The sequence below is a fragment of the Strongylocentrotus purpuratus genome, unplaced genomic scaffold (genome assembly GCF_000002235.5).
Source record: "Strongylocentrotus purpuratus isolate Spur 01 unplaced genomic scaffold, Spur_5.0 spur5_scaffold_9, whole genome shotgun sequence".
In the NCBI taxonomy this organism is placed as follows: domain Eukaryota; kingdom Metazoa; phylum Echinodermata; class Echinoidea; order Camarodonta; family Strongylocentrotidae; genus Strongylocentrotus; species Strongylocentrotus purpuratus.
In genome coordinates, this window is record NW_022145615.1 from 7,872,939 (window position 1) to 7,898,981 (window position 26,043).

The 26,043-nt window shown below is 38.5% G+C and overlaps 1 protein-coding gene across 4 annotated transcripts in view; it reads right to left on the reverse strand.

Moving 5' to 3' along the window:
- LOC576643 (fibropellin-1) overlaps positions 1 to 26,043 on the reverse strand; it is a 60,746-nt gene that overhangs the window by 5,623 nt on the left and 29,080 nt on the right. For all 4 annotated transcript variants that reach the window (XM_030977010.1, XM_030977011.1, XM_011662412.2 and 1 more), the window contains 7 exons: positions 25,344 to 25,457; positions 24,705 to 24,818; positions 23,999 to 24,112; positions 22,902 to 23,021; positions 22,242 to 22,355; positions 21,552 to 21,665; positions 2,246 to 2,359 (listed from right to left, as the gene is read on the reverse strand). In XM_030977010.1, coding sequence (XP_030832870.1) covers positions 2,246 to 2,359; positions 21,552 to 21,665; positions 22,242 to 22,355; positions 22,902 to 23,021; positions 23,999 to 24,112; positions 24,705 to 24,818; positions 25,344 to 25,457 — 804 coding nt within the window. The remainder of the gene's footprint in view (positions 1 to 2,245; positions 2,360 to 21,551; positions 21,666 to 22,241; positions 22,356 to 22,901; positions 23,022 to 23,998; positions 24,113 to 24,704; positions 24,819 to 25,343; positions 25,458 to 26,043) is intronic.

The following is a 26,043-nucleotide window of genomic DNA, read 5'->3' on the forward strand; positions in this document are numbered from 1 at the left end:
GACTAGATCTACAGGCGATCTGTTCTCGTTATAAGAAAATGCCCCAGTGGCTCTCTTCCGTACATTCATACAATACTTCTCTGCTCCTTTGTGATTCGTCACTAGCGCTATTCTGATTTATATCAAAAAAACTTTCGGTTAGGTTAGGTAGCTTGATAATCTTTTGCCCACAGAGTTCTGTAGCTGCCTACAACTTTATGTTGAGCAAAAAATTTCCAATTATCAGATCATTGTTCTTCGGTAATTGCCTGTAGCCTACTCCATCCTGCCTATTTTAGTCATCCTAATTGTGTCTCAGTCCAGTGTCACATCAGAGTTTATTTCAGAAGCGGTGGTATTAGATTATGTGGTAACTAATCGTGCAGGGGTTTTCACACTGTATTAGAGGTTTAACCAGTGGCTATGCACTGGGGCACGTGCCCCCCCCCCCCAAAAAAAAAAAAAAATCGAAAAAAGAAAGAAGAAAAGAGGAATAACGGGCTGATTACTTATATTTTTGCTTTGCTTGTCAGAGAATTTTGTAGCCAAAGCGGATAAACAAAACTGTATTTTAACCCTTTTATTTGTCACAGACTTTACGGATATGCCCCCCACCCACCCCGCCGCAGAATCCCGGATCCGCCACTGGTCACACATGACTCTTCACGGATCTCAAAATTACCCGAATTCATTATTGGCCATTTTCCAATTTGTAGATTTATTTAGAATTATTCTTGAATCCCTTTCTCTTCCAATTGTGACTGAATGAAGGTACTGCGATACGGTCATCAGAACAAACACATGTGACACAAGAAAGAAAGGCATTGATTGAGTCTTTTGCTTTGTCATCCTTATCCCGTACTTGCACCCCTCATCACCAAAATTCTAAAGATCATCACCAACAACGTCATCGTTGTCAACATCGTCATTTTAAGAAGAATGGATAAACGAGAATAATAATGACTACTTTGATATTATTTGCGCAAATATCGACCCGAGAATGCTCAAGTCACCTTATATATAACAATTTGTTAATCCTCATTTTAGCTAAACTGCCCGAAGGCGCTGACAGCTTTCGAGAAACACTTCCCACCAGGTACCTATTTACTACACTTGAGTCGAATATGGCCGATGTACATGTAGATTAATGTCTTGCTAAAAGGTCAAGATCATCGCGCAGCTTGGACTCGAACCCAAACTATTTGACCTACAGGCTGGCGACGTATCGATCCACGTACTAGACCACGGCACCTCTCCATGTGCATCATACCAATATTGTAATACCCCATCTCCAATGGTTAATGTATGATTAGACGTTTTGATTTCCTCTCTACAAAATAAAAATGTTCCCAGTAGCACCAACTAAACCGACAAAGGGCTGAACAAAAAAGGTTACATTACCCCGTATGGCCAAGTATCGGGCGGTATGAGTCGGTTAGGCGGTGTTACAGATTTATTATCTAAAAAAAGTTCAGTATTCTCGGCGAACTTTTCAATATATAGCACATGGCTGGGAGACGAGAGACAGATTGCCGAGGGGCGATCGGGTGCCCCTCGGTGAAACGACATGTCATCGGAGATTTCTAACGTAATTCAAAGAATGACTCACGGTGTTTCGCATGGGAAAATCGTTAATTGTGAGGAGGATGGAAAAGGGTTGATGTAGAAAGGTAGGAAGAGAGAGAGAGAGAGAGAGAGAGAGGGAGAGAGAGAGAGAGAGAGAGAGAGGGAGAGTGAGACAGACATACAGAGAGAATGAGAGAGAGAGAGAGAGAGAGAAAAAAAAGGGAGGGGGTAGAGGAGAGCTGAAGGGGGTAAGTTTAACCCAAGTGAAACGAAAACAGAGAAAGAGAGGCAAAGATGTAGAAGTAGAAGAAGGAAAGGAATAAGAAGAAGAAGAAAAAGAAGAAAAAAGAGCAGAAGAGGAAGTAGGAGGAGAAGAAGAGTAGAAAAAAGAAGGAGAGATAGAGGAGATATTGGCATTTATTTACAGCGAAAAAAGCATGATTATAAGAAAACAAAAACATAGAAAAAGTCTGATCAAACAAAACAAACAAACAAATGAAAACATTATGAACTGTGATAAAATGAGAATCAAGGCCTCAATTTGTTTAAAAAGTTCAAAAGGACATTAATCATATCAAACATGGGCACCGTCTTTTGAACAGTTGCGATAAATAACAACTTATTTGCGATTGATTGGAGAACATGCGATTGATTCGGATCAATCGCAGCTCGTGTTAAGACAGGACCCAGTTATACTTACTGATTCCGCAGTATCTTCCCGTCCACTCGTTAGGACATTCACAGAGATGACCGTTTCGCTGATCCACGCAAGTACCTCCATTGTGACACGGAGCGCTTTGGCATTCGTCAATATCTGTTTTTAAGAACATCACGATAGAGAGAGAGAGAGAGAGATAGAGAGAGAGAGAGAGAGAGAAGAAGAAAGAGCGAGAGGTAGACAGATAGATAGAGGGATAGAGAGAGAGAGAGAGAGAGAGAGAGAGAGAAACAAAATGAGTTGGAAATTGTCATCTAATTGTGAGGGACTGGTACTTTGAAAGTATTATTAACTTTTTGCATGTGAATCATAAATTTATTGCCTCACTTTTGCAAGAATGGCAGAATACACCAAAATGAAAGTATTGTATTTTCTCAAAGAACAAAATACTAAAGATTTTAACTAGGAAGTACGACGTAAAGTGGTTAATGTTAACGATGGAGACTGCAGATCCTTCTGGAGTGTTCTAGAATGGAACATATGATATCCGATGTCATCATGTTAGGATAGCTCTTAGTCTAATTTTAGCTATCACTGTTGACTGAACCTTTAAATTTTACACAACATAGAGGTGATATAGAGGTCTCATATTAACAGGAATAAAATGAAAATAGAACAAATAGACAACAAAGAAGATTGAATTATCTTTACAAAAACAAAAAAAAACACTTTGGTGATTAGTATCAATCGCCGGAGACAGCAAATTACAAAGGAATACAGAAATGCATAAAATAGAAACCAGTCACCTAATTTTATGTACGCACAGATAACGGGTATGAATACCTTCATCACTTTCCTAGGACCCACGTGATCTTGTCACGTACGTACAATGACGTCATCGGAGATTCCAAAGGAAACCACAGCGATGTCATGGAGTTCACGATGATAAAAATGGCAATGTTGCGGAACATAAACATCCAAAATAATCTTGTTAACGTGTTCTAATACACTCTGATACATCATTTCCGTGGACCCATTTTTCATTTATTGCTGTTTTTCATCGACTTTACATCATTGTTTGAACTGTTGACTAGCGACTTGTTTTACTACAAAGACTAGGGAATTGATCAACTGGTAAAGGTTTTATAATTGCAATTATGCTCCAATTGTATTGTCGATGATCATTTAAAATGTAACTTCGAGTTGTGGCCGGGATACAAGATTCTGTGGCAAACTATAACAATGTCATTCTGAACGGTTCATTACGCATAACATGTATTCCTTAAAAGCGCGAAACAATTACATATGCAAATTTTGCTTACAAGCTGCACAAACTAAAATCAAACTAGAAAGAAACCCCCAAAGAAACAATACCAACCGAATCAACAAAAAGCAGTAACACGCATTTAGGACCATGTGCTACATTGCTTGGAATCACTCATTCGATTTTATCGATTTCGCTTGCATGCTTAAATATCACTCTGCTATTTTCAATTTTGCTAACAAGTCCATTTAGCAGATATCATTTAGCTTTGGTCATGAACGGCTGTCTTTTTAGATGTTGTGCAAACCTTCTTTTCTGTCATTACCCAAAACTCAAGGCTACCTTTAAAACATTCGCTTTGATCGTCTCTGAAAAGAGTCACCGGTTTCATCCATCTGCTGCGTAGGTACATCATATTGCGCTATTCCTACCATACCCACATGGGCTTTCAACGGAAATCCCCAAGGACGTGATGAACATGTCATAAGCTTTCGCTTTACCACTCGAATCCTGACTCGGTTATCTTGATAATAATTTGTCACAGATGGTAAATATCATAACGATTATTTATTAAAGGTGGATAGGTAATGACCGAAATGGGAAACCCATTCGGATTCTAACATAATCACAATCTGACAATGAATTTTAAAAACTACAAATACAAATACATACGTCTCCCTAAGGCATTTTCAAACAAAGTTAAGAATCGCTGCGTATATTCTCGCTAGTCAAGATTACACACAGGAGCGAAATCGCCAAACATTATGCACGTTGCATTGGAAGCGTCATTTTTCTGACGTAACGATACGTCAATGACAGGCAACTAGTGGCAAGGTCGTTGATGCGCTATGTTGGAGCGTCATCGTACAGACAGTAAGTGATAACAGAAAGAAAATGCAAGCACTGCGGTTTAAAATGGCACAATTGCGTTGGTATTATTAAAAATGACGCCTCATGCATTAGAATAGAGATCTTTTTGTATGTGACTACGCTACCTATTATGCGCAAACTTCAGCAACTTCTTTATAAATATATAAATATTTTGTGCGTCTACTCATTAGCCTATTTAACATATCACTGCTTAGATTAATTGTAGATATTTTCTCTCCAATTTAATTTCTTCACCCCAATTCAAGATTGACTTTAACAACAAAACTGACTGGCTATCACCATTCGGATGATGGTTAGGTTGGAACGTGCGCAATTTTGTCACGAATGCGGTGATTTTCATTTTGGTAAAATATTCTTAAGGCAATTCCAAAGAGAGACACCACGTGCACATATTTCTTAAAATATATCGGAAAGAATAATGTAATCATCTCCGTCGTACTAATCTCATTCGGAAATTGGTCATGAGGTATAACGAATGTACTTCACACGCTAGCTGCATGTGGTTTTAAGAAATGCCTGCAGATGTTGATAATGCATTATTATTATTATTATTATTTATTCGGCAAAACAAAGTGTATACAGAGGATTACATAGAAGAACAAATCATACAAAACAAAGGATGAAAATCACCGTGATTCCCATGAGCATGAGGTATTTGACAGTATAAACGCGCCTAATTTGGTCGACGTAGCCTTTTAAACGTATAGTTTCAACTGCAGGTCAATACGTAATGACAATAATTTGAAATTAAACGATGTTAAAGATGATATTGCTTCCTACAGGTAAGTTCCTCTATTGACCTTTAAACTTCTAATTTTGGAAGCAATCATTCGCACATCGGCAAAATAGCTTGTGTTTCTCACATTACAAACCTGATAAACGCCGAAAATTTGTTCTCGGGAAACCGTCTATTATCGGTCGCAAATATATCCATCGTCATTGATACGACAGATATCCGGAGTATGTGGGAGAAACCGTTAATCTGTCAGTTAGAAATGGGCATTGACGTTATGATGAGACGTCAGAAAATGATTTGATTTTGATAATGAAAGGAGTCGATAAAAGTGAGAAAGTTGGCATAACGGGAGGTGGGGGAGACGAACAAGGAGAGAAACAAAATATGTATGTGCGTATGTGTGTGTGTGTGTGTGCAGTGGCGGATCCAGGGGTGGGCCGAAACGGCCGCGGCCCCCCCTATTGGCGAAGCAAAAAAAAATTGAGAAGGAAAAAAGAGAAAGAAAAAAAGAAGGAAAAAAAAGGGGGAAAAAGGAGAAGATAAAAGAAAAGAGAACAAAAAAGTAAAGAAAAGAGAGAGAGTTCAAAAAAGAGGAAAGAAAAAGAAGAGAGGAGCCGGGGAGAAAGAAAGACAACGAAATGGCACTAAAATTTAGTGACAGTAACGACGAATAAGGGAAAGACAAGGGGAAGGGGGGTGCGTGAAGGCGGATGCATTGAGGGGAGGGGGGGGGGGGGGGAGGGGTGACTGGCTGTATTCTTATTTTTAGGTTATGCGAAACTGAGTCGAAATTATGCTTCTTTTCAAAACAATCTTAGCATGCTTGTTTATGTTAAGCCGGAGTGCATGAAAAGGTTAGTGTAGAAACACTTCTGAAAAGGCCGCGCCCGGCCCCTCCAAAGAACGGCAGAATGGTAATCTATAAATTATGGGGTCATTCTTGATGGCTTTGGAGTCGTTATTAAGGAGGGGGCCGGCCCTACTCAAATGGTAGTGACCGTAACGATGGATAAGGAAATAAGGAGGAAGGGATGCACATGCAGGCGCGTACGCAGGGGGAGGGGGAGGGGGGAGGGGGAGGGGGAGGGGGAGGGGGGAGGGGGGAGGGGGAGGGGGAGGGGGAGGGGGAGGGGGGGGGTCGAACCCCCCTCAAATTTTTGTCAAGTTGTCAAGTTGGTCCTGATGTGTATAATGCGTAGACCAGGGGTTCTCAAACTTTTTCTTTGACGGTCCAGAAGCGATTTCTATGAAAGCTGTAAGGTCCGAAATGACACTTGTATACTGAAGATAATGAGGCATGTTTTTGGTCTATATCTGATCCAAGGAGAATTGTTACAGTTTAAAAAACAGAACCGCCAGTGCTTCCACTCGTTTAAATAGAGTTTCCTGAAAAAGAACACCCAATATCCTGGAATTCGAAAGAATTTTCTTAAAACTTTCAAAATGCCTCTTACTTGGATTTCTTATTTGGATGAATCGCTATGACCAGCGCTCAAAATACACGGGGGCGGTGGGAGATTCGCCCCCGTGAGCTACATAATCGCCCCCGTCAGGTTGCTCACGGGGGCGATTGCAAAATTAAAAATCGCCCCCGTGGAATTATAAAATAAAGATTTTCTTTTCTGTTATAACTTTAACACAATATTGAGTTTCAATTTTCAAATGAAATGGAACTTAGATTAGCGTGCAAGATTTCTTGTTTTATGATTATTACCGATTCAGCTCACAGTGCAGTGCCGCCGTCAGCAGTGGTTATAGGCCTACTGCGCCCTTAGTAGCGGTACGTGTGCACGCTGCCGCGCTATGTCTGCTGGAGCTGGAGGCGATCGCGCAAGGGCAGAAACATGGTCATGGAGAAGTTTTTCGTTGTGAAAGCGTTAACCCGCTGAAATCTGGTGATTTCAAATGACTAGCAAATAATGAACCTCGACCAGTAAATCAATATTAGGGACCTTTAGATTTGCATGATGGGAACGTGGACTGAAACGTGTGACCTCCTTTTAAGGCAGTGCCAGTGCTTAAAAGGACGTGACATGTGACTGCCAGTGCCTTAAAAGGACGTAACACGTCCACGTCCACGCAAATCTAAAAGTCCCTATTGAGAAGAAGAGGAAGACCAAGATGTCGTGGAATGATATGGTAACATGGGCAGATATACGGGGGGGGGGGGGGGGGGTTAGGGGTTTAACCCCCTCCTCCCACCCCCTTGGGCTGCCAAGTGAAAATGTGATATTAAAGCGGGGGGGGGGGGTGCTGGAGAGGAGGACTACTAATCTATTTTATTTTTTTCATGGGGGGGGGGGGGAGTGAAGCGCCGTTTTAGCATGACTTTCTTTTTAACTCTTACTTTCACCTATCTCAGATAACCCTAAGTTTTTGGTTGCTGCTTTATATGTAGTTGATAATGCATGATTAAAGTAAAGAGAGAGAGAGAGAGAGAGAGAGAACCACCATCATTTTGCAATGGTTCAGGGTTCGTGTTATGTATATTTGAAACCATTTCTTAGCGTCTCAACCCTAACAAAATGGCAAAACTATTTTTGAGGAAAAGCATTATACTGAATTAAATAAAGACAATGTGGTATTTGTATAGAGGTATTCCAAAATGACATTCTGATAATCAACATTTGTTCTGGTATCATAATGTATATACGCATAATACAACTGATCTTTATGATTTCTTAACGTGACATAGCTTCTTTTCCCCCTGCAAACAAAAAAGAAAACAAGGTTATTTAATAAAAGGATCATGCGACAAATAATCCTTGTGATTCAAATTGATGCAAGGATTTTTTTTGAATAAGCAATGCTTTTCACCAGAATCTTCTTTGTAAAAACGACTTTTACAAATCTCAGCCATGCAAATCTGCCACTGTGTTGTAAGATCACTTTCAGATTAGGAGAAGTGTATTCTTTAATGAGTATTTTACATTGAATGGAACGTCTCAACTCAGTAAGCATGACTGAGATTTGTAAAAGTTGTTTTTACAAAGAAGATTCGGGTGAATAGCAGTGCTTATTCAAACAAATATTCGCATCAATTTGAATCACAATCATTATTTGTCGCTTAATCCCTTTTAATGACCTTGTTTTCTTTCTCGTTTGCAAGGGGAGAAGAAGATATGTCACGTTAAAGACATCATAAAGATCAGTGTTGTATGTGTATATATTATATACACAGGCCAGTAACAGCTATGTAGCTTGTAAATTTGTAAGAGGGAAAATGCTGATTGGAATGATAATGATGAAATAGCAAATAATTGAGGAGTATCATAGGTACCAATTCAATGGATATTTGTATAAAAAAGAGCCCCCGTTAGTACTAAAAGAGCCCCCGTGAGAAGGCTCACGGGGGCTCTTTTTTGGGGGGAAGAGCCCCCGTGGACAAAAAATTAATTTGAGCCCTGCTCTCGAGTTAATTTGACTTTAAAGAGCAAGTGTTTCTAAGATATAAAGAGAGATTATTTCTTCAATGAAGTGAAAGGACTCTTGAAAATAAAATAGCCCTTTCATTTTAGAAATAAACTCTAATCCATCCCTTGATATTTAAATTGCACTGCTCCTACTTCGTGCTTTGTTCACACTCTCCCTGTTCTATAAAGGGTGTTTTCTCTATTTGATCATCAACAGAAGCAAAATGCTAGGCCACGAACTTTTCGAAGCGTGACCAGATTCTAAGTATGCTTAAATGGGGGCATTGATGTATGTAGAAAAAACAGGATTAAGATCCCATGCAACGCTTCGAAATTTAAAAGAAGAATAAGAAAAATAAATGTGAGATTTCACCTTTATGTCTAGACGTTGCATAATGCAATTCGTTTTGGTATTTTAATTCCATCTCAGAGTGATTATTTCTTAAATGAAGTGAAAGGACTCTTGAAAATAAAATAGCCCTTTCAGTTTCATTTCATTTTAGAAATAAACTCTAATCCATCCTTTGATATTTAAACTGCACTACTCCTACTGTGTGCTTTTTCACACTCTCCCTGATCTATAATTTATAAAGACTGCTTTCTTTATTTGGTCATCAACAGAAGCGAAAGGCTAGGCCACGAACTTTTCGAAGCGTGACCAGATTCCAAGTATGCTTAAATGGGGGCATTAATGTATGTAGAAAAAAAACAGGATTAAGATCCCATGCAACGTTTCGAAATTTAAAAGAAGAATAAGAAAAATAAAGTTGAGATTCAACCTTTATGTCTAGACGTTGCATAATGCAATTCGTTTTGGTATTTTATTCCATCTCAGAGTGATTATAGAAGTTATTTTTTAAGGATAATAAAGATAAAGCTGTCCGGGTTTTTTTAAAGATAATGCGTCAAAACAAATCGAACAAGCTGTTTATTTCTTTATTCATGGTCTGTTTCTACTGTTTATCTTTTTTCCTTGCCAATCCTCGAAAACGAATATATTATGCATTTCACAGAGGAAAGTTTGCATTTTGATGAAACATATGGGCGCAGGCCAAGATTTAAACCCACTCAAGTGTAAATTTGGCGCATCTTCACTGATCTTCTTCAACTAGGAAATGGACTTCATTGTAGCCTTAGGACAGGATGGTGAAATAAAATTTTATAAAAGAACATCATAATCAGATTATCCGACCCCGGAAACCCCATGAATTCATCAACTTTTATCATACTGGTCCTTTTCCTTTTGAAACTACGCTTGACCTTTAACTCGGATGGCAGCCATTTTTTATTTGGCCAATATGGCCAGCATGACAGCCCCAAGGAGACCTGCAATATTGAAACAAGCAACATCATAATCAGATTCCCTGACCCAGAAAACCCCCTTACTATATAATTTTTTTTTATCTCTTTTAGCTTTTTTAGCTCTTTTCCTTTTGGAACTACTATTGATCTGTAACTATCAAATGGCGGCCATTTTGGATTTGACCAATATTACCAGTATGACCCGAGGAGATCTCAAATCGATGAAAGAATATCATAATCAGATTCTCTGACCCCGAAAACCCCATAAATATATAAACTTGTATCATACTAGCCCATTTTCTTTCGTAACTACACTTGACCTGTAACTATCAGATGGCGGCCATTTTGGATTTGACCAATATGACCAGTATGGCAGCCCCAAGGAGATCTTAAATTGATGAAAGAATATCATAATCAGATTCTCTGACCCCCCAAACCCCATAAATATATAAACTATTATCATACAACCGCTTTTCCTTTTGGAACTACGCTTGACCTTTAACTCAGATGGCGGCCATTTTGGATTTACCCAATATGGCATACCCAGAGGGAAGAAGAAATCGTCCGGAAGAAATCGTAAAGGTATGGTATAATCTACCTCTGGGCCGAATTTGGTGCTTTTAGAAGAATCTGCACCAAACAACCCCTATTTAGCCCTAACAGCCTCCACTATATTGACTATGTATATATGCGGACTAGAGTACGGACATTCGGTGCGGCAGGCGGACTATTGGTGCGAGACCTCTTCCGCACGGATTGTTCGTCAGACATTTGAGGCGCGCACGGAATGTCCGACACGGACATTCTGCGCGGATAAAATCCGCACCGATCGTCCGCTCTCGATCAATCTCTAATAGTCGGACGATCGGTGCGGGTTACATTCTACGCGGTCACACCGGCCATACGTAAATGGCAGTGACGGTAACGACGAATTAGGAGGAAGGGGTGCATTGGGGATGATCATACTATCATTTTAGAGTGTGCAATCTGGGTCAGAATCCAGCATAATATATTTATAAAAAAAGAGGTTCACATAAAAGCACTTATGATAAAGCCGCGCCCGGCCCCTACAACATCATTTTGGATTTTCAGATGATGGGGCGGGTGGCAGGGGTAGGGGGCAAAGTTCGCCCCACTCTTCAAGTACCCCCCCCCCCCCCAAAGGGCCACTTTCACTTTGTAAAGAAGTGCCCCTTCCCCTTTTTAACTCGGATAAGCGCACATTTCACCAACACATGTGCCCCTTTCCTATCTGATAAGGGCTATTTAGAAAAATGAGGCCCTTCATAAATAAAAAGTGTCCCTTTTCATCTCTGGTAAATGACCATTTTCATATATATGAAGTTAATTCGTTTCACTTCAGTGCGCTCTTCACTTCCGATAATTGCCCCTATTCGAATCTGAGAGATGCTCATTTTACTTTGAAAAGTACCCCTTCCCCTCCTGATAAGTACTCTTTTCATCTATGATGGGTGCCCATTTTCACCTTTGCTAACTGCCCTTTAATTTTGAATCGTGCCCCTTTTCCTTTCTATATAGGGACCTATCCCCTTTTCATAAATGCCCCTTTTCACCTCTGATAAATCAATTTCTGATGGATGCCCCTTTTCCGTCGACAAATGCCCGTTTCCCATACTCATAAGTGCCCTATCTCATTTCTGGTGAGTGCCTCCTTTCAGGTGTAAGAAGTGCCCAGTTTGAACCTTTGATAATTACTCTTTGTACCTTGACACATGCTCCTTTTCTTTTCTAATAAGTGTCTTTATCCCTTTCGATATGTGTCCCCTTAACCTCTCATCATCGAAGGGGGGGGGCACGGGGGGGGGGGCACGTGCCCCCCTAACCTGCTCATCATTAGTCTTGCACCTAATTTAAAGCGACTAAGAGTAATTTCCCCTAAAGCTCGCTCGCTCGCTCGCATTTATAGATGATACAATTATATGTCACTTTAAAGGTAATACAAAGTTTTGGTATGGGGTCATGAATTTCGTTCAAATGAACATATTGGATGCATATGCGATCCTACAATATTCAGTGATCTTTGTCGAGGTCTAAATGGACTCTAAATTTATGAAATTGTAAATAATAAACACATTATGTTGTATAGCTCCCTCTCGAGGTCAAGATATTAATTAGGATATAAAACAATGTTTCTTGACTAAAAATCGACCGATTATATATTCCCGTTCGGAAAGTATAAAGCACAACTACATATTCTGAGATTTTCATGGTCGCAGCTACTATTGTACGGCCGTAGGAGCTATTTGAAATTTATCAAAATTTACCGGGAGCACCGGTAAATCTTTATATTCAATATTTCTCGAAAGCAGAAGTGTTTTAGGGGCTAACATTTCTAGTGCTTTTAATACATCCACAGGGGCATCCAAATATATCAAAATTGTAAAGATTCACTATCCACCCATTTTTTTAGATTTACCAAAACTTTGTAATACCTTTAAAACAAATGTTTTTTCAGTCTTCCGTGATGCTTATAACCCCATCATGATTTGTTTTTTTTCCTCTTTATAAGATGTAATTTTTCACTCTACGACCTCACAGATCTTACATTTTTTTCTCGCTCGCTTTGCTCGCTCGCAAATGAATATTCAGATAATCACACTTAGCCGAAAGTGTGATGCTTAAGCAATAACTTGTATGATATATAAAGAAAAACAAATATTGAAATCGTCCCTGATAATGGGATCACAATGAAAGGGTATATACCAATGTCTAAAAACATGTATATTTTCGCTTTGAGATTTCGCTTTGTAGGTGCCCTTTTTTGTTGGTGCTTTCCACTTTGGAAATAGCTCCTCCGCCCCTGCTTACGCATTAGCGCCAGCGTTAATTTCACGCTTGCGCGCACAGGGTGTGTGTGTGGGGGGGGGGGGGTTCCTCTCTAGCTCTGAAGCTGATTTTTTTGTTTTACCTAGATTCGTGCGATTCGGTTAATACTTTTAGAGGGAGTCTGAGGGGTGATGTGCCCCCCTCTGAAGCTGACATTTTTTTGGATTTTTGAAACTGGATTCGTGCGTTTTGGTTAACAATTTTTTGGGGAGTCTGATTTGATTTCAAAACACCTGCAGTTAATGCGTGATGGTGTTGCAGCCTCTCTTTCCCCGAAAATTTAAAAATTACCAATATGCATTTGTTATATCTTATCTCGTATATTTTGGTGACAATTAACACTTTTCACAACATACATAAGCTCAAATTTCTGCTCACTCGTCAAATTATTAAACCAGGAAATAGATATTGGGGCAAGAGGCTTCAGCCCCCACTGATGGAAATGTCAAAAAAAAATTGCGCGCGAGCATAACTTGAAAACGGGGAATGTTGATATCGGACAAGAGATGTGGCGTGAGCATGTCCCCTTTCCAAAATAATTGTGCCCGTTTGTAGGTACCAATACACTATTAAAGTACAGTGCTTCTAATATGACCTTGTCAGTATTGGTAAGTTTATATAACGGTCTGCGCGAATTTCGAATTTCCGGCCCCCCCTATTGGAAAATCCTGGATCCGCGCCTGTGTGTGTGTGTGTGAGAGAGAGAGAGAGAGAGAGAAAAAGGGGGGGGGGGGAAGAGAGAAACAGGAACAGTAACAGTGTGAGAGAGAACGGAAGAAAGAGCAACAGAGCGACAGAGAAGAGAGGGAGAGAGAGAGAGAAAGTAATAGAGAGATAAAGAGAGAAAACAGAGTGTTTCAAAATAAGCAAACAAATCATAATATTACTTCCCAAAGAAAGAACGCCTTTGAAAAAGTAAATAGCTGGAAACAATCAGCATTGATCAGGGTATAGACTTTCTCATCTTTTTTTTTGGGGGGGGGGGTAGAGGTTATGTTCCCCTTCTTTTTTTTTCTTCTAAGATCCATTTCTATTGCCCTATTCTCTATCAATTTCTCTATCCATATACCACTCTCTTCCTGGTTATTCCTCTCATGCAGTTTCATTTCCCCCATTTCTCCCACTGACAATCAAGTTATGGCTAGTTATATTTTTGCTCTTAGTCATTACCGCTCGTTTGGAGGGAAAAGGATGCCTCAAGTCCATGTCTGAAGGACGAAATTCACAATCCCCAGATCGCTTCAAAATCTTAACTTTCTATAAGATGTCAGCGATTAACAAGCATGATGCCATCGTGACGCAAGCTATACTTCAGCTCAGATAAGACCTTCTTCAAGGCTGCTGAACGAAACTTGAAACAATTTTTTAAAATTTTACCGCGTCGTTTTTTTCTTCTTCCTTCTTTCTATTTATTAAGGCTGGTTGTTGTATCTTTAGGAAAAGATACATTCGGAATCTCACAGGATGCGTTCAAGAAGAAAGAATCGGGCCATTTGAAAATTACCCAAACAATAGATATATAGGAATCTGAATGTAAATAACGTTGTTAAAAAAAATCCGAATCTGAAGTTCTAAGAAAGTCCCACAAAATCTGTAGAAACAGTCAATTTAAAATTGAGATGGGAGAGGGAAAAGGGAACATAAACAAATAATACACTCCCTCCCACATGCAAATTAAAAATCTTGTTAATTCGTGTTTTATCCACCGAGTAAGACCGGTGCCCCCATTTAATGATGGGGCCCCCATTCGCTTAGACGCGCGCTACACCACGGTAACTGATAAACAAGAAGCCCCTTTCCACGTTGTAACGAGTCACCACACCGCAATGAGCGAGTAAATTAAGCCCGACTTTGTTCCAAGGACCGCATGTAATTTTTGGAACATCATACACGCATCATTATGGATTTATGTTGTGTGATGCGATGATCATATTAATCCGTAGGGTATTTGAAAAAGCTAGGATAACTTCTCTTAAAAGAGCGCCTAGTCATCGATCTATACACCCAGAAGATTCGCTTAGATTCAATTGCCCTTGGGTTTTGAGTTGACTGGGGTGCATTCCCGAGATCTCAAAATCTAAGTGACTTTTAATAAAGTAATTAAAGGTATATTTGAAATCAAAATTACCACAACATTTCCCGTGTTTGTTTTAAAGTTTAATTGCAAATCGGTATGGGTATAGTTGATTTAAACATCACGTGGCTTTCAATTTTGCTGATGCTTGATATAGTTTAAGATGTGTTAAGAGTACCCGGCAACAACTACAACATCATTGAAGCAATATTTTAAAGTTTTAGGTAAAACATTATTAATGTTTTACCTAAGACTTGAAATATACTGTTTGAAAATCAAATACATATTCTTCATGGTTAATGCTATATAAAAAGGGTTAACCCATGGTCTCTAGGCTGTTGCTCGACCGATTTGATTGGAGGGGAAGGGGGTAGGCGGGAGGGGGGGGGGGGGGGGGAGATGGTCTAACTTAATTAACCGACAATTTCGTCGAAAAAATCAACAAACCCCACCCCGGATTTAATTGGTTTCGGTTCGCCGACATTGGCTAAAATAACAACGATAAAAGTGTGAAACTTACGAAAAAGTGAAAATGTATTTTGCGGGAGCGGGAGATGGGATAGCTTACAATTCACAATGTGGATACACGTTTCCGGCCACTTTACATTAAAAAGGCGTTATGACTCTGCACAAGTTTCGAACGTGAAATTCTACTTGCCAAAGTGAGGAAATGGAACAAGATGGAACAGAATGACTTTTTAAACACAAAGTGTGCCAATTAAATCTTTAGAAATCTTGCCTCTTGGATTTCAACCAAACAATAAATATAGCGAATATTAGATTAAGAGATCTGGAAAGGCGAGTTTCATGATTATGATCAAGCAATGTCAGAGCAAATCCTCTTCTTAAATCCTTAAAAAATGTTGAATAATCCTTGAAATTGGCAAAGTAAAAACATTTTGATGAAATAATATTATTTCTTTCCTTTTGAAGGGAATCCAGCCTCCTAGAGTTGCTTCTTATTTTTCGTCAGTCATCTGTAATATGTTATTGTAGATAAAACATAATCGAAAGTGTAATACCGGACTGATCAATATAGTTGAGTTCGATTTATGCATTTGTCAGCACTACAAATTGACTATGTCCGATTTCCATAATTGTATAAGTTTGTGCATCGCGTTTGCTTGATCTTATGAGGCGGATGAAGTACAAATTAACAAGGCTACTAATGTTATATTGCTCCCTTGCTGTGAGGTTCCAAGCCAACGTGTCATGTGCTTCTTAGGACTAGAAAAGTCCACTAAATGTTCCTCAAAAGCACGCATAATGGCACATTTGGAAAAACCTGAACCGACACAAAAGTACATGACAGAATAGGAATAAATATGTTTCCTCAATAGACAACATCTTGCATTTACAAAGAAGCCCCTCAATATTGCATTATACATGATGATTCTCTTTATACAGATTCAGAAAGCGCAAATACGATTTCATCGTTAGCATTCGGTATATCTTTAACACTTTCGAGCGCATGTCATAATGTAATATACAAGGAATGTGCGAATTGATCACTTCCATGTACTAGTACTTCACACCTGCATGATAACAAGAAGGGATGTGAGGAAGGTGTGAACGGGATGTGAACGCACCCTCGAACACATATAATAACCCTCCTGGATGAAATGTTCGAGAAGGTCATAAAACGAGGGGATAGTGTGAGATAGGGTTGTTCACTTCGCTTTTCACTCCATCCCTACTCTATCTCTCCCTCAATTCATTTTTTGGTGAGGGCAGGAGGGGGGGGGGGGGATCTAATGCTCACTATGACCCCGTAGCTAGTCAGGTGATGCCCCTAAAATTCTACCTTAGCCGGTTCCAGACGCTCATTCTTCATGATTTGTTTAGTCTGGCTGTGTGAATGTGCTTTAAGAAACGGGTTGGAGGATATTCGCAACGGATGTGCTTGCCTAGAGGAGAGGTGACGTCACCGAGAAAACTCTGGAGAAAAATGTATTTCTGGGCATGTCCAGTCTTTCGAAATAGCAGACAAAATAAATGAAAAGGAATACACCTGTACTAGCTCTTGATTTAATTACGATAAGGGGACCTTTTTCCATCGAACTTAAATTTTCCTGCATACAAGAAGTCCCCCGTTCCTTCGTTCCTCTGTCATTTGTCTTAACTTTTAAAACACTACATGGCGCAATACTTTTATTACAAAAGGGAACCTCACCCCTTTAATGAAATTGTCCATGTTTCCTTTCTTTAAATCTCTTGTCCAACTCCAAGACTGATTAAACATGATTAAACAAGGCCTGGATTTAATCCACGAATATCAGAAAAAGTAATATGACTTTTAGTTTTAAGCAGTGTTGGTGAAGAGAATTATAGAGAAACGATTATCATTATATGACATCCTACTTAAGCAAATACAATAACTAAACAGCCCAAAAGAAGTGAGAGAGAATAATTTCTTCAAAAATTTGCTGATGATCATCCCAATCTTAAACAGATAATTACTTTTTTTGTAATTTTAAACTTCACTTCATGAGAAGTGTTCATTATTACAGAGACAGTTACTGATAGGTAAATATAACATATTAAGTCCACATAATATAAAGACAACTAGACCGAGATGATTTTTTTTCTTCTTCAAAATATGTTCACGATTAGGTGCTCACACACTGGAAAGAATTTTTCTTGTCATTATACTCCGTTAACAACGGATTGCTGCTTAGCTGTATAGCAAAAGAGGGCGATATAGGACAACCCAAAACCAAAAGCTCGCCTGTGCATACTGATAAGGTCTGGTTTCGAAGCCGCAAGGTTCTTTGCCATCCGATGAATAATGCCAATACTGGAAATAGACCAATATTTTCTAGAAATGTTTTTGGACTCTATTTGTGACCATTAGTCACTGTTGAAACTCCTTTATTAACCTTACAGATAGCAAGGCCAACACAGGCTCTTGGAAATTCTTCAAATATAACACTGAAAATACACTGATTAATAACAGGCTTTTAACCTTGAGTGCCAAGTCTGTGACTTGACATTTTATGTCATAATAATAATCCATATTAATATTTCCCAAGGGAAGTTAAGTACACTCTAAAAACTAAAATGTTAAATCTCAATTTAAAAGGGCCGAGGAGTGACCACTCTTTCAAAATGTCAGATTGTAACTTTTAACCTGCTAGATTTAACCTTTATAGTGTTGGATCGAGCATGTTCAAAGTGTTAATCCACCATTTTAAAAGAATGGTCACTCCTCGGCCCTTTTAAATGGTGATTTAACATTTCAGTTTTTACAGTGTAGGTTTCAAAACGGTATGAAGTCAAACCAGTGTTAAGTAGTCTGTATAAATGAAGTTATAATCATGTTTACAATAGGGAAATAATGATATTCTTTAGCTTCCCCGATGGATGAGTACAAACGATAATTTTAATTTGACTATTACGTAACTAAGGACTACTATTTGTGTACTAATATCATGATTTGTCTATTTTTCCCTGTCGTTAAGTTTCACTAATCTATTCTCTCTGATGTCCTGCTTTCTTTCAGGCCAACTATCTATTAAGATCAGAATTTCCCTTTAAGTGCTCGAACCATTCAACTAGGCCATTTTGTTTTTACACATGATATTTTCGATATGATATGGAGCAAGATATATAATACAGGTCTTGACTGTTTACAGGTTGAATAGTCCGTTGCTTTGCAATAATCTGTATGATTTTGTTATTCCACCTATTCATAATCTCGGGGAAGCGTTTAGCTTAACCAACGCTTCGTTCAAATCCATATTCCGAGGTTTGATTTGGCCTGGGGCAGGGCCAGAGCCAAGCGAAACCCCGATTTCCGAGCAGCGAGGAAGAGCTGGCTTTGCGCACCTGTCCAGAAAGCAGTTGGAATTAGTCCAGGGATTTTGTGAGCTTAACATCTATAAATACCTACTGCGGCGACGGATCTATGAACACGAGTTATTGCGTCCAATTTCCTTCCCCATTAGCCGGTTTGGTAAGCCATCTCGTGTCGTGATCGGATCATATCTACAGGCAGGATTTGTTATTCTGAATCTTTTAAGATTAACAACGAAGCGATCGCTGACAGCAAATATTAAGTACGATGAAGGTATCAATAGATACATAGGGATCGGATCCGATAATTCAGAATGTTTTTACCCTACCAGAAGCAATGCTAGACCAGACTGATAGTCGAGAGGGGGGGGGGGGGGGGGGAAGAGCTTGCCTACAGATTAGTCGAACATTTTCAGCAAAATTGATAAAGGAAGGAAAGAGGTGAACATATTGCAGAAAAGGTTATAAATGATGATCAAGTTTATCAACAAACATCGATATCCAAGGTAATCCCAACAAGCAAGCAAGCACGCAAGAGGGGTCATCATTTTAATTGCAATTACTCGAAAATGATCGAAAATTTCACTTTTGCTGACAGACTTTTCGATTGGAGGGGAATGACTTCTAAACCAAACCCTCTTGTGATCCATGCACTGTTACACCAAAGTTACACCAAGTGTCTTTGAAATCTTGAGGAAGTTGCCCTTGGAGGTCTTGGAGACGTTGTCTTGTGTAATTGAGTCTGACAAGGTATAGGTCAATTCTTCATGAAGGAAATTACTTTGACAGCTTGGCGTAAAGTCGTGATTTACCACAAGGAAAAGTTAGTAAAAATATGCTTTAACGTAGAGGTAAATTCGTTTGGCTTAGTAACGCGGAGGCTCAGAGGGCACCTGTGCTCCATAAAATTGCAGAAGGAAAACGTATAAAGAGAGAGAGAGAGAGAGAGAGAGAGAGAGAGACAGACAGACAGAGAGAGAGAGAGAGAGAGAGAGAGAGAGGGGGGGGGGGGGGGAGAGGGTTGCCAACAATTTGGCTCGTTATTTTTTCAGCAAACTTGATCCCCAATGTGCCAGCAACTTTGCACTGAAAGTGCTTTAAAGATGGTCATGAAGTGTATATCTCAATTGGAAAATATTACTGACTTATAGTCTCATCTCTTTAACATAGTCGTTATGAAAAATAGAAATTTGATTAGAAAGCATTTCAAACTAATGGCTTAGTTGGTAAAAGTAAACAGGAGATCCCTGGTTCAAATCCGGTCAGTGCCTTTTTATTTGATGGTTGCTTTTCTTTCATGCACCACGTGACAAAACTAAGCCTAAATTATATGTATAGATGTATATAGGGATAGTGGGTTGACCAAGCATATACAAAGGCGATATTTTGAAACTGGAATGTTGATACAAATCATTGGCAAATCTAACCCTTTTAAGTTTGTAATTCTTCATAAATGAAAGCATTCTTCATATTCTTAAATGGAGAACACCAGTGTCACCTCTCAGCCTGACAGACGTTTATGGATGTTAATCTTCGAAACTATAGTTTATAATTCCTTTTCAGAAGTAAACAAATAAGAGGAGGGGGGCGGGGGAGGAGAAAAAAAGAAAAAAGACAAAAGAATACAAGTGACCAGGCTATGAATCACTTCTGTCAAAACCTGAATTGTTGCCAAATCCTGGGCTCCCTCCTGACTTTTTTCTTTTGGTATAAGAACCTTGACGCTGCATGCCAAGACACTTTTGCACCAGATCATCCGACACGTGATCAATGACGTCATATCCTGACGCACACATGATATGAAACGCATCGCGAAGAGGGACACTGACTCGTTAAGGTTAAATTTCATAGATAATACATAAATACGGATGAGTTACGTAAAGATGACTAAATCAGTCTCATCATGTTCTATTTGTATTTCACCTTTAAAAAGGGAAAAATGCTCGGATTTTGGGTGAAAGTCAAGGTGGTAAATTGATACTCTTACTCATCATCGTCATCATCAGTCTAAGCCACACTCTCATCCGCAAGTAACCATGGTTATGAGCCTCATCAACATACAATGGAATGTTCATGTAATCATGACTGACAGAGGTAGACAGATCGAATATTTTTTAAAGGGGAGCCACAACTCCGAAAAATATCTTCCAACCTCCGAAAAGGTCATCAATTATGCAGATGCCGAATTTGAGTGATGGAGTGGGGAGGGGATGGGGGAGGGGCAAGTACACATTTGTGGGGCACATATCTTTAGTATTTACGGTATGCAAAATTGGGTTTCATAGAGGACACGCGCCAGTTGCATGATAAGACATAGAATGAACCCCAAAATAAAACAAGAACAAACACTTTAGGAACCAAGCTGAGATTCATGCTTGACTAAACTAAATGGTTGCAGGTTGAGGAAAGGAACAACTTCTTATCTGACAAAAATTACACTGCCGTGACACCGCAATGTATACCAAGTGAGCTGTATTGGAGAGGAACAATGAAAACATGGTCTCTAAACATAGCGTGTCATTAAATACATGCAGTGCCCCCCAAAACAGTCAGACGCAACTTTTGAAACACAGAGAACAAAGACTTCAGAAACGGCGAATATCACATGGTGAATATATAGAGCCCTCATCGCCAGGCAGTGTGTACAAAAGACATGGGGAAAGTCAACCTGCTATTCATAAATCATTTTTGAAAGAAAATAGTGCTGAGGATATATTTATTTCAAAAGCTTGTCATTTGAAAGGTATTTTGATTTACAAGCATTCTGACTTTCGAGGATTTTGAGGATGATTGAGAAACAGCATTATTTTATTCAAAAATCATAAAGTTTGACTTTCACCAGGAAATGCATATGTACACACTGCTTTGCTTTGAACGATGAGGGCTCTGTGTTCACTGTGCGGTATTTACTGTTTTCGAAGTATTTTCCTGTTTTTTTTTAAAGCTGTGAATATTTGATAAATAGAAGAAGATGAATTAATACAAAATAATCAAACAAACGAGCTATTAAGATCGAAGTTGCATACCTATTTCACAATTGAAACCACCAAGTCCTACTTCGCACAGGCAGTCATAACGATTTATGTAGTCAATGCACGTCCCTCCGTTAACACATGGGGCACTTGCACATTCGTCAATATCTGCAAATCAAGAAAAAGAAGAAAAGGAAAAAGAAGAAGGAGAAGAATAAGAAGGAAAAGAAGGAGAAGGAGAAAAGAGGAAGGAGGAGAAGAAGAGGAGGAGGAAAAATATTAAAATAGTGTCTATTTTGATGTAGGGATATAATCACAATGTTTTGTATTGGTTGATGTTTGCTATTTATAAATCTATCCCTGAGTGCTGAATGTAATTGATTTTAGAAATTGTATATATTTTGGTTCAATTTCGAAAATATATCTTCAAGGAAAGATGTATCACGATGGCTACAAATTTCAAAAGTTAACCAGTATTCGTCTTTTTAACTTTGCGTTTTCCGTGTGCAGTGCATGCGATTCTTAACAAAAATGAGTCAATCTCGTTTCACTTTAATCATTTTCTAATTTCAAAGTATAAATCAATTCCGTATGTATTACATAATCAACCATTTCCACTTGCTATACAGTTTATTAAATCAAATAATGTTATGACAAGTATTCAGCAATCTCTTTAAGCTGCATATTCATAGGCTAGTAAATGTTAAAAACTACATAGCGAAATCCATGGAAGCAAAATATTACTGATATTGCATGTTGTGCCGGACCACCCGTATACGCATGCGCAGCTGAAGGCGTTGAAAGCATCAATACAAGTCGCTCCATTTTGGCAGGGAAGGCCGGCGCACTCGTTGATCTCTGTGGAAAGGAAAAGGGAAAATATTAATACATGTATCAGATAAGAAGGAACTTTACATCGTTTCTTGTACATATTAACATATACATATACAAAACTAGAAACATTGAACCTTTCCCACTACGACTACTACTACGACGACGACGAAGAGAACGTCAACTACTATTACTTCGTCTACTACTACTACTACTACTACTTCAAAAAACTGTCAGTAACAAGTATGAAAGAGGGAACCTGAGAGAGAGAGGGACTGTAAAAAGGACAAAAATTAGAATGACGCCTTGCACGTGGCAATTCTTTAAATGACGGAAGACTACGTCAACGGCTTGTGCTGTGTTACTTTGGATTACTGACGCATGCGTTAACTGCCTCCATAAATTTAATTAGCGCAGATAATGACGCAATAAAATTACGCCTCGTGTGCATGAACCGATTCCTAAATACCCCCCCCCCCTCCTGCCAAAACAATTTCTCGCGTCCAGAAAATTAATGCTGTATGATAAGATCTTATAAAATAATGAACAGCAGCTCCTCCTCCTCCTTCTTACCTTCTTCGCAGTTTGTTCCTTCCCATCCATCCAGGCAATTACAAAAGTATAGTGCTTGCCCGATGCCATGGAAACAAGAGCCTCCATTGATACAGGGGTTGCTGTGACACTCGTTAAAATCTGGAGATGATTTGAGGAGATAAAAGTAAAGCAATGAGTCATACAAATTAATTCAGGATCGGTGCCTAGACGCACGTCATTTAGGCAGAGAGAGAGAGAGGGGGAAAGAGGGGGAGAGAGAGAGGAGGAGAAAGAGAGAGAGAGGGAAAGAGAGAGAGAGAAAGAAAGAGAGGGAAAGGGGGGGGGGGGGAGGGGGAGAAAGAGAGAGAGAGAGAGAGAGAGAGAGAGAGAGAGAGAAAGAAAGAAAGAGGGAACAGTCACAGAATGAGTCATGTTAAAGGTATAACAGTTACATAATATATATTGCTTGGCAATATTGTTTCAGTATCGCTGTTAATTAGGTAAGGTAGAAGAGGTTGTTTGTGCAACTAGAAGCAGATTGAAGGTTCCAGGGTTTAAAATGACATTCAATGTTTTTATGATTAAAATTTGTTCGGGCACCAGTGTGTTATACTAGGTCTGAACATAGGAATCTCGCAAGTTAGAGGTGTTGGAAATGAATTACGGAACTAGGAGCTATAAAGGGTTTACGACAAGGTTTCTGCTTTATTATTACGTATGAATCAAGTTTGATTGTGGAAATTGTTTTTATTCTATATGATGTATAAAGAAGAAATGGGGCATCTATGAAACAAAATAAAGCAATACGAAAGACATGCTTAATTGGCTCATCAGAGTCCTCTGTGGGAATCCGCTATTTCGACCCTTTAAATAAATTGATTAAACGTTTGGTGAAGCTATTGCCAACATAACTCAATATGAAAAAGTAAACAAAGTATCAATTATCTAGCAATCACTCAGTTAAATAACAACTAACAAGCAAACAAACATACAAACATACAAAAAAAAAAAAAAGAAAGTGCCCTGTTTACAAAACACTTCTCATGTCTTTACTGTATCGACTTCTCGTTTACATCCTGGGAAAATACTTGGCAAATATCACACAATCTTAAGAAATGTGCTCTTTGGCACCATACCGTGTTCACACGTTACGCCCGTCCATTCTTGGGTGCAATTGCAAACGAAATAACCCGGTTGATCGGTACATGTGCCCCCGTTTGAACACGTCGAATCTGTACATTCATCGATATCTGTGCGAATATTTAGGATGAAAAATAAAATCGTTAACAAATATTAAATAGAATATTCGTCATAGCTTATACAGCAAAGAGATACATAGCCATATCCTAACCCACTTTACACGAGCTACTGATCTGTATCTGCACCTACGCAGTGTCCATACCTTTACAGTGTACACACAAGTAAAGGAGAATAACCGTGTAATGAAATTATGAAAGTGTTCTAGTATTATTTTTTTTTATTTTTATAGAAGAGCATGAATTTATAGAGAAAGTTAAAAAGTGGCAAGCTGAAAAGGCTTCCAGCTGCCAGGGCGTGTCGGGGGAATAATACCCTGAAAAAAAGCAGTTGTCTAATATTCGCCAACTAAATATGATTCTACACTATTAACTATACTCTACGTAATAATACAAAAGATTAAGTCCGTTATTCACGAAAATGCTGTTAAAAAAATGCAAAATGATTCGTTACTATCCTCTGAAAATTAAAATATTCTAATACAAATAATGAATTATTGACGAATTTAGCCCGATCAAGCGAGTTTATTTTCATATTCAAAACTAAAGGACAACATGATTAAACGAAAATTGAATATTTTCTTACCTATTTCACACGTTTCTCCCTCAAATCCTGTCGCGCATGTACAGTTAAAGTGTGTGTCTGTCAATGTACAAGTTGCCCCGTTGAGACAGGGTGCTTCACTGCACTCGTCAACTCCTATGAAATCAAAATTAACGAAAATGCACATTATTAACAGCAGAAATATGATTCTGATTGTAAACACTGAAATTTGTATCGAAATAGTAATATTACATAAAAGGATGAAAGTGAATTATATACAGGAATTACAATATGTGTGAATATTTTGTATAGCCATCAACAACAAAAAGATGACCATGGTATAGCGAGAAAGGGAGATAAAGGGAGGGTAAGAGAGAAAGAGAGAGAGAGAGAGAATAAACATTGTTACCGTTATAAATCAAACGGGGTAATCTTAGGGGGAAAAGATCCACACAAAATAAAATAATTATGATAATTTACGACCCCAGAAAACTTATCTTTATCAGTTCTGCAAAATAAAACATATAGCAAATTAATGTATTATGACCTTATCACAAATGACAAACGTAACATGACCTTATTAAAAATTATCAGTGATGTATATCAACATTAGATTTTTTTAAATAACTAAAAATAAATTTGTTTTTAGAGTGAACATTGGTCTTTAAATGATTTACTTACTATGCTCACACATATTTCCTTCATAATCATCAGTACAGTTGCAAGTTACGTTGTTGAACCCATCCACGCAGGTTCCACCATTCATACAGGGGGCGCTAGAACACTCGTCAATGTCTGCAAAATCAAGCAAATTGAAAATTTCATCAGCATTAATGTTACTCCACATTTGGCGTAGTGACAGGGGAGCGCGGGGTAAAGTGCTACTCCCCATTCGAGTGGTGAAACAAATAATATAGAGAGAAATAAAATGGATAGAAGATAGAAAGGGAAGGGGAGAGGGAGTTGGCAGTTGTCTTGTAAATTCATATTTCATTTTCAGACCTGTTTCTCCTTCCCCATTTGATCCAAACTTATCAAATTTTTCTTGTTATTTGACATTTGAATAGTTATTCTTTTCAGTATTTTAATTTACATTGATTTCCATCATCATCACAATATATACAAATATAAAAGATTGCGTATTATACACATAAAATATAAAGATTTAATGTAAATTGGCATAATCATATTCAAATCTTAAAGAAATTATGAATAGTATGAAAGTATAAACAATTAATAAAAAATGGTGTATCGGTAAAAGCTATTGAGGCTCGACACGAGATATTGAAAGCACCAGTCGCATAAGTAATATTAACATTGGCCGTAATAAATAGGAAATTGAAAAATGTAAATAAATTTCTCCTTTGATATTCTTCCAACT